General features: G+C 36.8%; 2 protein-coding genes across 4 annotated transcripts; one reads left to right on the top strand and one right to left on the bottom strand.

Annotated features, from left to right (window-relative positions):
* The first annotated feature begins 427 nt into the window (after nucleotides 1-427).
* LOC147496041 (dihydroorotate dehydrogenase (quinone), mitochondrial-like) lies at nucleotides 428-12,365 on the top strand. 3 transcript variants are annotated; one of them, XR_015197932.1, is made up of 14 exons: nucleotides 428-583; nucleotides 669-766; nucleotides 853-928; nucleotides 1,133-1,215; nucleotides 2,188-2,511; nucleotides 2,791-3,043; nucleotides 3,228-3,308; nucleotides 4,178-4,285; nucleotides 4,373-4,402; nucleotides 6,692-6,829; nucleotides 8,027-8,176; nucleotides 8,286-8,323; nucleotides 8,417-8,516; nucleotides 11,957-12,251. XR_015197932.1 is itself a non-coding variant. In XM_086564833.1 (13 exons), exons 1-13 carry the CDS (start codon nucleotides 530-532, stop codon nucleotides 12,029-12,031), a joined length of 1,458 nt encoding a protein of 485 aa, XP_086420959.1. In that variant the 5' UTR covers nucleotides 428-529; the 3' UTR covers nucleotides 12,032-12,365. The 3 variants fall into 3 exon arrangements, 2 of the variants coding, with proteins under 2 accessions (XP_086420959.1, XP_086420960.1); XM_086564833.1 differs by lacking the exon at nucleotides 8,027-8,176 and having other exon boundaries at nucleotides 11,957-12,365; XM_086564834.1 differs by lacking the exons at nucleotides 8,286-8,323; nucleotides 8,417-8,516; nucleotides 11,957-12,251 and having other exon boundaries at nucleotides 7,936-8,064.
* An 802-nt stretch (nucleotides 12,366-13,167) lies between these two features.
* LOC147496040 (uncharacterized) lies at nucleotides 13,168-13,587 on the bottom strand. The gene has a single exon (XM_086568513.1). It carries the CDS (start codon nucleotides 13,585-13,587, stop codon nucleotides 13,168-13,170), a length of 420 nt encoding a protein of 139 aa, XP_086424639.1.
* Nucleotides 13,588-13,907: the final 320 nt, after the last annotated feature.

Here is a 13,907-nt window from a genome sequence, read left to right as displayed (position 1 = left end):
ATATATATATATATATATATCCCAACAACAATCCACTCTTTTGCTATTTTGTATCTGTGTCTCTATCTGTACATGGTATTTACTCTTTTCTTAGTTTTATGCCTTCTACCTCTGTTCTCTGTCTCAATAACTTTTGCATATAAACTCTTTTTTGCATGTACTCTTTACTCTAACATTTCCACGTGCTTTTGCACATGCATATATGCTAGTATTAATTAATGTGAGGGCATATATAGGAACACATGGCTATCAAGAGTGCATACAGTTGTATAAATAACAAAAAGAATTGTATTACATCAAACGAATTTAGTGGAGGCTCCACACTAGAAAATAATTGGGCCTACTGGGCTATAGAATGAGCCTCCCCACTCCCCAGTACATGTAGATACCGCCACTTCTTACACCAAGGACGAAATATCGCTAAAATATCGATCATAACTTTTGTCTATTACCCAAAACCCCCCTCTGTCTCTCTTAAACCCTGAAAGAAAGAAAAAAAAAACTTTTTCTTCAGCCAAAAAACTCGAAAATGGGAAGCAGAAAGCTAGTTAGAGATATCTTTCTCTCAAAGCAAACAAAAAAGGTTCGTGTTTTTTTTATGTGAATGAAATAAAGGTTGGTTCTTGCTGTGAAATACAAGTTTGAGTAATGGGTGTTGTTTGTTTTAGGTTGTGGAATCGAGATTTTCTTCCATTTTGGCCAATAGGGTATTTGTTATTCGTCGTTTTTGTGCTCAGAATGAGTTGCCCAACAAGGTTGAACAAGGGTATGTGGCATTCTGTTCAAATGTCCTTCTTCTTTTTCCTTATATAGTTTTGTATATTGTCTGAATTTACCTATTGATTAATGCAGGACAAAGGCGGTTACTGAGAACCTGAGCGAACGTGTAAATGGGGCGTCGAAAGAGTCTGAGGCTTCAGTGAAGAAGGTTAGGCTCTAATCTTTTCAGATTATTTTAATTACTCTTTGAATCATTGTCTGGGTTGCATTTCTACTCTTATGTAAGTTCCATGCGAGAATTATGGTTAGGTTGAACTGTACAAGTCATGCATCATATTCTGAAGATAAATAAAGGATGAGTCTGAATAGGAAACTGTATGACTATGCTAACACCATTTATATATACTTATAGGGAAGGTTACTGACAGGAGCTACCATAGGATTACTTATAGCTGGAGGAGCTTATGCAAGTATTGTGGATGAAGGAACTTTCTGGTACATTATCTTATATCTTAAGTAATGGGTTTATCTAGGATGAGTTTAGCATTTGTATATCTTAAGTAATGAGTATAGTATATGTAACACCATTTGTAAACTCTTAATAGGTGACTTTCTCTGGACTCTATGGATCTCTTAAATCTAGAAGTTCATGGAACACCTATCCACGTGTACTTTTTAGTATCAATTGAAACTTAACTAGCGTAAAAAAAATGTATTAAGTTTAGCAGTTATCCTAGATCTTGTAATCTTTGAAGCCGCAAATGGGTTTTCTTAGTCCAGTTAATTTGGCGAGGTTGGACATTTAGCAGTATGCCTTACCTTACAGGATAATCGGATCTGTTCCATTTTGCCTTCCCATTTAGAACATGTAGTTCTTGTATATATGTATTTTGTTAAAGATGGGAACAAGGTATTCTGTTTTGTAAAAAAGAATGAAGGTCTGAGTGTTGGTGTTGTTGTAATTAACAAAATTATCTGTATTATGGTATTTTTTTAATTGATAAAAAAGAATATTATTCTTCCATGCTGGCAGTAATTTATAGCTCATATATATTGCATTCTGCTCATAAATTTAAGGGGGTTATAGCTAGAATGTGAAACATATAGTGGATATGTATGTTGTGAAGATTTTCCTCTCTGAAAATCTGCTCAATTGAATATGTCTAACCTTGTCAAAAGAGACAAAAAATTGTAATTAGTTTGATGCAATCCCAAAATTTGAACACAACATTTTACACGCTTAGACATGTAATTGAGCTAACGTTTTTCCGAGGATGGTCTCCATAGTAGGGAGATCATCTTCTCAAAAATAAAACAGTTCTGAGCCAATATTGTAGGCCCCCTTTTGGGGTGTAGTGTATAATTGACATACATTTTCAATTTTAGCTCTTCTCTATTATTCATTTGTTATTTAAATGTTGTGTTTACTCATTTTGATAAGATTTTCTGTACACATACTGTATGCAGTGGATGGCTATTTTCAGCAACAAAAGTTGTGAACCCTTTCTTTGCCTTTCTTGATGCGGAAAGAGCACACCGTCTAGCTATTAAAGCAGCAGCCCTTGGGTTGGTTCCCAAGGAGAAAAGGCTAGATCCATCAATATTGGGGCTGGAAGTATGGGGTCGGAAGTTCTCAAACCCAATAGGTCTTGCTGCTGGTTTTGATAAAAATGCTGAGGCTATTGAAGGGCTGCTAGGTTTAGGTTTTGGTTTTCTTGAGGTTGGCTCCGTAACTCCAATGCCACAGGGTGGTAATCCAAAGCCTCGTATCTTCAGATTGCCACAAGAGGGGTAAGCATGTTTGTTGTTTTGTTTTTATTTTTTATTTATTTCTTTATTTGTTTCTTTTAATCTTTGCACTGTAGCCCATCATTTTTCGTACTATTGAATATCATAGGTTAATTCTGTTTTCTGCATCTCAAATTTTCTATTGTGGAGAGTTGATTATGGATAATTATGTCTCTGTCTATCTGTATACTTACATCAAATGAGATTATGGTTCTTGTCTTGTGAACATTGGTCTTTTCCAGCTTCTGTATCCTAATCCGGCAATTTCATGTCCCATTGCAGTGCTATCATCAATCGCTGTGGTTTTAATAGTGAGGGCATCACATCTGTTGCTAAGCGATTAGGTGCCCAGCATGGAAAGCGAAAGCTGTATGAAAGCGCTAACCCACCACCTGCTTCTGATGATGAAGACGAACAACCAGTCAAAGTCCCTGGCGTTCTTGGAATAAATCTTGCCAAGAATAAGACTACTGAAGATGCTGCTGGTGATTTTGTCCAAGGAGTTTATACCTTATCCCCTTATGCCGATTACTTGGTATTTACTCACGTCCTGCTCATAAATGCATTGGTTTTGTCATTTATTATCAGATAGATATGTATGGATCTTATTTTCTTCTAGTCAGTTTTATGCAATACTTATATGTGTCTGCAGGCTATAGGCCTACTGTTATATTGATCTTTAACGGAAAACCATGTACATACTTATATCTTATATGCAGGTTATAAACGTTTCGTCACCTAACACCCCTGGACTTCGGAAACTTCAGGGAAGAAAACAACTGAAGGATCTTATTAGGAAGGTAAATTATTCCAATCAGTTTTCATTTCTGTTTTATTTTTTGGATCGGTAAAGGGTAAATTGTATTAGATCAAAGAAACGTAGGTCGAGATAACCTACACTTACATAATTACATAGTATAAAGAAACAAAAACAACCCAAAAGTAAATCAACCACCCTACTCAAGACTCTATGCATCATATCTTCCTTCTCGCTACAAATTGTTCGAAACGAATGTCTCTTAGGTCCATATAAATTTTACTCCAATAACAAAGAAGCCCCTGATGGCTAGTACAACTTTCTGGATCGCCATAGCTTTGCCCTCAAAGATGCGTCTATTACGTTCCAACCAAATACCCCACATAATTGGGTAGCATGTTCCATGTCCTCTGCCCTCTAGATGAAAATGGTCATGTGTGCCACTGAGTAAGGAGATAAACTTCCCGACCGGGACAGACCCAAACCAATACAGACTCCCAATGAAAGCAAGACCAAACCATATAAGAAAAAGGACAATAGAAAAGCACATGATTAACCAACTGTGTGCCATTTTCTTTATTACTATTACTACTAGTATACTGCTAAGCAGTGGGGGTGAGCGGAGTGGGTGAGGAAGATGGAGGAGTGGAGATGGAGAAGGAGAGGGAGAGGAAAAGGGAGAGTGAGAGAGACAAAAGAAGAAAAAGGAAGAGATGAGGACAGGGCGAGGTAAAACCAACCAAGTTGGTTTTGTCGCATAATTCCCTTCTCCCAAAATGTTATTATCACGGATTATTATAATTTTTTGTGTTATTATCATTAATATTTTTACTATTCTATGTTTGTCCCTTCGTGTGCAATGATTGAGCAGTTGTCATTCCTTTTATCACTAACTTTGTGTTTTCCCTAAAGGTACTATATGCTCGTGATCAAATGCAATGGGGTGAGGAAGGCCCTCCCCCACTTCTTGTGAAAATTGCTCCTGACTTGTCGAAGCAGGATCTCGAAGATATTGCAGCTGTATGAGCTTGCTTGATTCGTTTTTAGTTATTTCTAGGCTTTTATTTTTTCTTTGTCCTTATTCTTTGTTTATTTATGGTATTTCAGGTCGCTCTTACCCTCCGCTTGGATGGATTGGTATATAAATTTTATCTCTTTAAATTAGTTTGCTTGTTTTTGTTGCTTCCTTTCTCTTTAAGTATCCTTTTTGCATGTAAATTAAGCTTGAAAAATGGATGTTTGGTATAGCTTGTGGGTGGTTTTATCACTAAATAGTATATACCTAACAAAAAAGATGGAAATTGGGTGAAATCTTTGCTGCCATTTTATAACTGTAAAACCTTTACCCATATTTGCATCCTTTTTGGAGGTATTTTGTAGAAAAGCGTAATGTAGTTACATTTCGCGGAAGCTTAGGTTTAATAGAATCTACACTTTAATTGAAACACAATTCAAAGAAGACCTAAAATCACTCTTTTATTGAATCTCTCAATTACATAAACTTCAACACTGAGGAACCCTAATTACAAACCCTTATTTAAACTAAACCTAGAAAGCATAAACCAATAGTAACACGACATGTGTCACAACTAACTAATGGACTCGAACCATGGGCTTGGACTCAATTAAGGGGCTCACGCCCATAACATGTAGAGGGAACATAGGCGCACGCCTATGACACTGACGGACTCGACTAATGTTCTACATCAAAATGCCTCTTAACTATATACAAGATACAACATCCTTATTTCAGGTTCAAATCATCTCTACTTCTTCTAATGTTCTTCATGTTTACATTCAAGCAAGCACAACCATAAATGGGTAGTCTTGCATTCTTACGAGGCTACTAAATGTGTAACTTCTTCTGACTTGTATGAGTTATTTTCTGATTGGGAGCTCTTGAGACGGGCATAGTGACACTTTTAAAGTTTTACTCTAATATCTTACCATTGCAACCATTGCACGCCGAGCATTTGATGCGCGATGGTATGGCGAATGAGGTACAATTAACTGATAAAAATATAAAATTAAGGAGGGTATGGATTGAAACATCTTAGTTACTATATTATAATGTAATGTGTACTGTAAATATCGTTTCTTTCATTCATCTACATATATCCAATATAGGAAAGAGTTTGAAATTGCAGATTTTCATGTAGTAAGATTTGTTGTGAACTTCAAAGTCGTTCCTTGCTTCTAAAGCGTGCATACCTCATCATTCCCCAAATTGTTGGCCTTATATGGATTAGGAGAGCACTCCATGTCCTCTTTCATTTCAAGTAGTCACACTGTGTGTCTCTTTATTTCTAGTAGTGGCGTACCAAGATGGACATGCTGAGAGAAGTATAGGACCATCGGAGATTCAAAGACTAGCCCATATGTTAATTGACACCTCCCATAATCCTCCCCATCTAAAGTTCAAACGACTTTACTCTTTGCTGAGTTTATTAAGAATGACAATGCCATCCGAGGCTGCACACCATGCACAAGCAGAAACCTTAGAAGTAAGTTCGAAGGCTAAGTTTTAGAAGAAGGGAAGGACAGGTTTGGAAATAGCTGATCCCCAGGAGTGGAGAGAAGCAATAAGCAGGGAAGCCATCTATTTTGACGTAACAAATCTGCAACTCAGTATTTTATCTATAGGAATTCTCCGAAAATTTTCCATTATGGTATCCAGATTTTCTAAGGCTAAGTCCAATGGCTCTCTATCCCCTTAAAAGTAGAGCTAAAGTCAACAGATTTTATTCTCTATCATTAATTTCCTCTGTATATATACAAAGGATTTTACTCTCTATCCTTATTTTACTGTATATATACAGAGTAAAATAAAGATAGAGTAAAATCCTTTTTATATATACAGAGGGAATTAATGATAGAGAGTAAAATCTGCTACTTTTAAGGGGATAGGGAGCCATTGGACTCAGCCTAAGATCATCCTCATCCTCTTTGTCCGTAAGATTCCGCCAAAAACCCGAATTCCACAATAATTTGCAATGTATTTGGTTCATGTACTAGTTAATAGTACTGACCTTTACAGATTGATATGATAAGATGCCTTTGATGCTTCTATATCTGGAATTAGTAATGATATGCATATTTACGAGAAATTATAGTCGAACTGTTTGATTGTATATGGATGTGGTTAAATGTTACGTTTAAATTAAAAATTGTAGCGTAATCTAAATTCAGAAATCTGAATAAATTGAACTTTAAAAACCGAAAGCAATCTTGAATCTTCAGTCATTTACTCATTTTATACTCTTCATCTTACGGTTATTTATATATCTTTTTGGCAAAGTTTGTGTACATAAATTCTTCTGCTCTGAAAGCATATACTATTGGATTAACCTGAAATTCTTGTACTCTTCTATAGCTTGCACATTACGTGTGAATGTACTTATTGGTTGTTCTATGATGCTTCCTCAGATTATATCGAATACAACCATCTTAAGACCTGATCCTGTAAGTAGCTATCCAGTTGCTGAAGAACTTGGTGGTCTTAGTGGCAAGCCTCTCTTTAGTCCATCCACAAATATTCTTAAGGAGATGTATATTTTGACTAGGGTAAGTTCGGAGTATCTTTGTAATTTTCTTGAAATGCTACTTCTTTGTGCATGCAGTAAGAAGGTTGACAAAATTTCTCCATCACACAATTCCTCTCATTTATTATAGACTAAAGTAACCGCTTCAGATATTGAGCATGCAGTAAGAAGCTTGACATTTAGTATGCTTTGTCATACATCAATAAAGTCTACTTTTCTGAACCCATGGGATGTCCTATGATCCTATCTTGTCAAATATATTTCTTCTGATCGGTAGATAAGTTACAATGTGTCGAGCCATTGGACGCAATACCTTTTGGGGACCATTCCTCAATTTGGTTGTTTATCCTTGCACTGGAACTATGCCAGTCTTCTCTGTCAGATGTTTCCAAAGAAACAGTTGGCTGCAGTATTATAGAAACTGTATTTTGGATCATCATTTCCCCCGAACAAGGACTAGCTCCACATTGTTAACTATGAGATGACCTGTGAAGCACTCCTCATAAACCGATAAAATGGGTTGGGTTTAGCTGTGACCTAAGTATAACAATTAGGAAAAAGCGGTGAGTGTGGAAATATATAGTTTGATCTTAAAACACCTGTTTGAATAAAACTAGTTTAATCTTCATTTTTCTCACCCTTTATTTGTAAATGGAAATTATATGGGACATTACATGGATGAACTCTAGATAAAAATCCCTTACTTAAAAAGTTCCTTTCCGACTTTCTGTAAGATCGATTAATGCCATAGGTGGCATGTGAGGCATTGTAAAGAAACTTCTGAGAAAGAAGGCGATAGTTCTAATTCTTGAAACTGATGGTTACATAAACCTGACCTCTAAAAGATCTTTGAGCATAAAGAAAGAGAAATGCACAAGTTGGTGTCAGAAGTCAAGGAGATTCTATTTGATTGGGCTTGTGTTAATCCATTGTTTAAGGATGTAAAGTTTCTAGACTTTATGTGTAATTGGGATGGGATTGTGAGATGAGTGAGTCTTTGTCCATTTGTAAATTTATTTTAAATCTATATTTATAGTGAATTATACAGATCTAAAAAAAAGGAAGGAGATTGAACTTTTCTTTTTCAATCCAAAAACAACATCTCCATTCATTTTGTTTTGATTTAAGGGACTGTCTCTGCGAACCAATCAGATTGTTTCTGCTACTGGAATATTTCATCCATGCATTCTGTCATCTAATGGTTACTACAAACTCCCAGCTCTTAAGATGGAAGAACGGTGAACTTTTTATCAAAATGAAAGGGGGAAAAATGTTCAATTGATTCTGATTTAAGGGACCCAGGTTACGTTGACTGAACAGATTAATTCTGCTAGAGGATTGTTTCGTCCGTGCCTTCTGTCCTATAATGGTGGGTCCTATTATGATGTGTATATATCCCTGCAGGCAATGCAATGCCCTTGATTTTGTTTGTTATTAAGGACATGTAGTTTGATGATATCGCTTATGTTGTTTGGCAGGGTAAGATACCTCTTATTGGATGTGGAGGTGTCAGCAGGTACATAAACTAGCTTGCTTCATCTTATCGTGCTCATTGATCATGACCTCTGTTTTCTGTAACTAATATGTGTTGCTTTACAATCTGATCCAGCGGTGAGGATGCATATAAAAAGATAAGAGCTGGAGCAAGCCTTGTGCAGATATATACAGCTTTCGCCTATGGAGGACCTGCCCTTATTCCCCAGATGAAGGTACTTTCTCAAAATTCTTGAAGTTAGTGCTGAAGGTGTCATGAACTATTTGAGCCTAATTGTTAACTCACATTTGTACAAGAGAAAGAAGAAGGTTATTGTGGTTTCTCCAAATATAAATTTTTCTTGTGATACTTCCTACGAATGTATGCCTAAGGTTCAGATCGTATTAATATTGATGTTGTGTCAGTAAACTAGGTTAGTTTGCTTCTTTGTAATTGATTACAATTCTTCATTTTTATTAAACTTGCTATGCTTAGTTCACAATCTCACATATATTAAAGATAAACTTAAACCTTGTTGTAAACTGAATAATACAAGTATCTATTCGTTTCAAGTCCAAATATTTCTAGATCAATTTGGATTGCAACATCAAAGTTATACAGTTTGGCTATTTGTCTTAAAAAGGATTCTTCATATGCATTTCGTGACGTATCCATCCATCAACCCTCTGCACGCATTTCAAGTGCTACAACCCAAATAAGCTTGTTCCTGCCATTTCCTGTTGCATGGTTTTCTTCTCTTTTTCTTTGCTCAGTAAAGTAAAATATCACTGTTAAAGTAGGCTGAGAAGGTCTACATTACAAGTGGGAAAAAAAAAAAAAAAAATAGAAAATAACCTATAGAAGGAATAAAACGACCCAAAAAATCCAGAGAAATGCAACCCATTACCCTGTGCCTAAGAACATAACACGATCCCACCTAGCTACAAAAGACTCAAAAAAACATTATATAACCTCTTTAAAAACTTTGGCATTTGATTCATACTTTCATTACAATTATCCCTAAGAGTGAAGGAATGGAGAGGATCAAAGACTTTCAGCCTATTTGTTTATTGGGTTAATGGGTTCTATGTACAAGATTCTCACCAAGGTGCTTGCTACTAGGTTGAAAGGAGTAATGGGATGTACCATATTTCAATACCTAAGAGTGAAGGAATGGAGAGGATCAAAGACTTTCGGCCTATTAGTTTATTGGGTTAATGGGTTCTATGTACAAGATTCTCACCAAGGTGCTTGCTACTAGGTTGAAAGGAGTAATGGGATGTACCATATTTCAATATCTAAACACTTTTTGTTAAAGGAAGGCAACATTCTTGATTGTTGCCTCATTGCAAATGAGATTGTAGATTCCAAGGTGAGGAAGGGGGTGGAGGAATGGTGGTTCAAGTTGATATGATGAAGGCGTACGACCATGTTTCGTGGAATTTTCTTGATTATGTTATGGATAAGATGGGGTTTGGGATCAAATGGAGGAGATGGGTTCCGATTTGTATCTCATATTCCCAATTCCTCTATTCTTGTAATTGGTTCTCCAAGGCTTCTTTAAAAGCTCAAGGGGGATTCGACAAGGTGACCCGCTATCTTCAATTCTTTTTATCATGGTGACGGAGTTTCTTAGCAAGATGACTTCAAGATTGGGGAGAATGGTCTAATAGATGATTTTAAAGCTTCTTCAAGAGAAATGCTATCTCCGAGTCTCACTTGCAATTCGCCGATGTTACCATGTATTTCGTAGGTGCTACGATGGGGAAAGCTCACGCATTGAAGAATCTTCTTGTTTGGTTTGAGATAGATTTCAGACTAAAGATTAAAATGGGGAGGTCTAAAATCTATGGTATAAGAGAAGTGGAGATTTTTCCGTCGATACTTGGGGCTTCCTTGGGGGAAGTAAGTTGAAACCTATATGGGATAAGATATGTGAGAAGGTGGAAGCCAAGTTGGCGGGGTGGAAAGTTAAATTCTTGTCCGAAGGGAGGAGAGTCACCTTAATGCCATTCTTAACCAAATTCCCAATTATTATTTTTTTCTCTTTTTCCTATTCCTAAGGGAATGATTGATCAATTAGAAATGGTGATTAGAAGATTTGTGTGGAGAAGTAGTGAGGATAAGAGGAAGATTCATTGGGTTAGATGAGATAGGCTTTGCCCAATAAGGAAGAAGGGGGGCATGGGTTTAAGTATTTATTTTTCATGGGGAAAGTATTGCTAGCAAAATGGTTGTGGAGATATGGAGAGCAATAGTGATTAAATACGGGGAAAGGGAAGTGAATGGAAACCAAAGCAAATTCGGCGGCTGTATGGTATTACACTATGGAGGAGCATCATGACAGAGTGGGTCATTTTTTTCCAAAGGGGTTACTCTAATACCAGGTGAGAATAGTTTCATATCTTTTTGGCATGACACATGGCTGGGAGAGAAACCACTTTGTAAGCAATTTGCCACTTTCTATGATCTTGTGGCAAAACAATAATGCTAGTGTAGGAGATTATGCTAGAAGAAGTGTGAATAGGATGGAATGGGAAGTTAAAGGAGGTTAAATGATTGGGAGGTATTTAGTTTCGTTAGCTTGTTGGGCAGTATTTATCTAGAGGGGGATAAGTTTTGCGAAGAAGATGGGTGCTTTTGGAAGTGGGATAAAAACAAAGTATTCATGGTGAAAGCTATTTGTGGGGTTCTCACCGAGAATCATGTGAGAGTATTGAAACCTCAAGAGATTATAGTAGATTTTTCATATAGGAGGATTTGGGTGCCTTCTATTCCTTTTAAAGTGGCATTCTTCACTTGGATGACGTTTCTAAGGAAGGTTCAAACAGTAGACAAGCTAATAATTAAAGAAATGAATATTGATAATAAAGGCTCTTATTGTGGAGGGATTTGGGATACGGGTCATATCTTCATTTGGGTGTTGTTTTGTTGAGAGGATGTGGGAGGTACTTTTGCTTCATTCAACAAGCCTTGGGACACTGCCGACTATAATTGAGGGTGCACTTGGTGCGGATATCATAAAACATGCTCTATCACCAAAGACAAGGTGGATTGGGGAACGCCTTCCTAGAGCACCTGTTTGGGTTCTATGGATTAAAAGAAATTGGAGAATAATTGAGCAAAAGACCAAGGAAGCATTTAATGTCTTGTTGGAGGATCAAGGAAGTACTTTACAATTGGTCTAGGGTTGTGGCGGATTTGAGGCCTTCAGATTTCTAGACTGTGTAATTGCGAACATTGTAATGGGAACTTGAATGGTGTCTTATGTTTGGGGTGTGCGTAATCTCGTGACTTAGTATCTTGCTAAGTGGGGATTAACCTTTTGTAATTTTTATCATGTCTTTGAATAAATGAATACCTTGTACCGCTAAAAAAATATATATATAAAAAATAAAACCTTGGATCATCGAAACGAAAAAAATCTATATTGAGGGAATACTCTCCTTATGCATAGTTGAGATGCTTTGCATACATATCTGTGTTTCAAGTACTGGCATTTTTTTTTTCTTTTTTTGCCTCTATCTTCCTGAGATTTTTTTAGGAATTGATATTTTCAGTAGGCCATTTTGATGGTTCAAATTCATAGGGTTTGCCTTTTGCTAGTGAAATTGCTATATTCTTACCAGTGGACTATTGAACTACTGGATTACCAATTTCCTATGTTATTTGCAGGCTGAGTTGGCGAAGTGCTTAGAAAGGGATGGTTTCAAGTCTGTCCGTGAAGCAGTTGGTGCAGATTGCAGATAGCTTTATTACATTCATTCAAAATTTATGATCGAAAGAGCCTAATATGCTCCTCATACAACGAAATTGAAAGAGCCTAATGCGCCTTACTTTAAACTTTAAACATAGATGTTAGAGCCGTTTTTGCCTTTTGGTTCCATTGTAATTTATTTTCATCTCATCTTGGCTATAGGGTACCGTTTAGTTAACTTTCAAAAGAGAAAAAAATATGAAAATTTAGATCTGAGGTTCCTAATTTCCTTCCTTTTATCTTCAGCCATAGCAAAAACAAAGGATTGAAGTTCCTAATTTCCTTCCTTTTTTATATATATTTTCTGTTATGTTTCTTAGTGATGAAGGATTGAAGCACAAGACATTCTGTTTCCTTTGTTTTTGCTCTTCCCTTCTTTTTGTGGTCTCTGCAGCAGTAACCGTGTAATTCTTCACTTTTCACCTGCTCCCTTATTCTAAAATCTAAACGGGTTGCGGCCCTTCCATTCTAGGTTCTGAGTATGTGGATTACTTTCTGATTCGTTAACCTCAAGAACTAAATACCCCTCCTCAATATTGGAATGTTGGATAGGAAAAGTTAGTCTTATCTTGTATCACTGCGAGCTGAATTCAGAATACGAAAAATGGTAACATGCTACTGTACCGTAAACTACATGAGCCTTTACTGAAGACTGGAAGTAACACGGAATTTCACACCGTTTATTGTTCATGCAATGCACATTGTTTTGTGGCGATTCGCCTTACTAGAATATCTGCTCCAAAGTTTAAAATAATTAGAGTATTAATGATTAGGCCAATGAAATTACTCAGTGATCGTCTCAAGCTCATTATAGTTGCAATTTGCATTGGACTTTCACGATTGGTCTGCTACTCTGAATTTGAAATTCGCTGGTACAGCTGAAAGCCTGATACATTGCCACTGATACAGCTGTTCTGCAGCGACAGTTTATATATAGCACGATGTTACCTACATAAGTACAAATAGCACACACACTTAACATACACGATACACACGGACACACCTTATACTCCACAGAATTACTATAGGTAACATTCCCTTGCGATGAAAATTGAAAAATGGTAAACTTAAATAGATATGTGCTGGCGTGCGGCATATCCAACAATATATCTCTGGGGAGTTAGCAATATTATACCCTGCCATCACTGTTTTCGTCGCTAGATTTACCAGAATGGTTGCCACTTCGTGAAGTTCCGGTTACCTTTTTCTTCCCTTTCTTCCCGTCCTTCGCTTCTTTATGCTGATTAGGTTCAAAATAGTCCATGCTGGTTTCAATATGAACACCAGGATCTTTGCAAGTGTAGCTACCACCAAACATGATTGAATTATTGATAGCTTGAAAGTTGCTGTTCGTATAGGTAGTAAATGCTTTATCCTCTTCAGCATCCGATATCTCTTCCAACTCACCTTGCATGGTAGCGCCAATATTGTTTCCTGCAAGTGTGATGACTGTTACATCCTGTTCATCTTCACTCTCACCGTGACGGGTCGAACTCGACTTGCCAATATGGTGAAGATCATTGAGGTGATGAGTTAATGCTGTGGTCATTTCTCTGATTTCATTGTGAAGTTGTTTTCGTTTGCCACCTTGTGTTGTAGATTGATCATGTTTTTTAGAACCATGGTTATGACGAGGAGAGGCTCTTTGCTGAAAGAGTGGTTCTTTGTTCTTGCATATGTAGCTCTCTAGGAATGGTTTCATCTTATGAAGGAAATGGAAACGTTACTATTTGAACTTTGGGGAACAAAGGCAATGACTTGCATGCAAAACAAGGTATTTGATGCTGAAAGCAAACAAAAATAAAGAACTATATTCTTTAATTTGCTCTTTGGTATTAAGGGTTGCTTGATGGTTTTCTCTCAGGTTCC

This window comes from Coptis chinensis, chromosome 6, assembly GCF_015680905.1.
Source record: "Coptis chinensis isolate HL-2020 chromosome 6, ASM1568090v1, whole genome shotgun sequence".
Taxonomy (NCBI): domain Eukaryota; kingdom Viridiplantae; phylum Streptophyta; class Magnoliopsida; order Ranunculales; family Ranunculaceae; genus Coptis; species Coptis chinensis.
The sequence above is the reverse complement of the archived record's forward strand: the minus strand, read 5'-3'. Positions and strand labels throughout refer to the sequence as shown.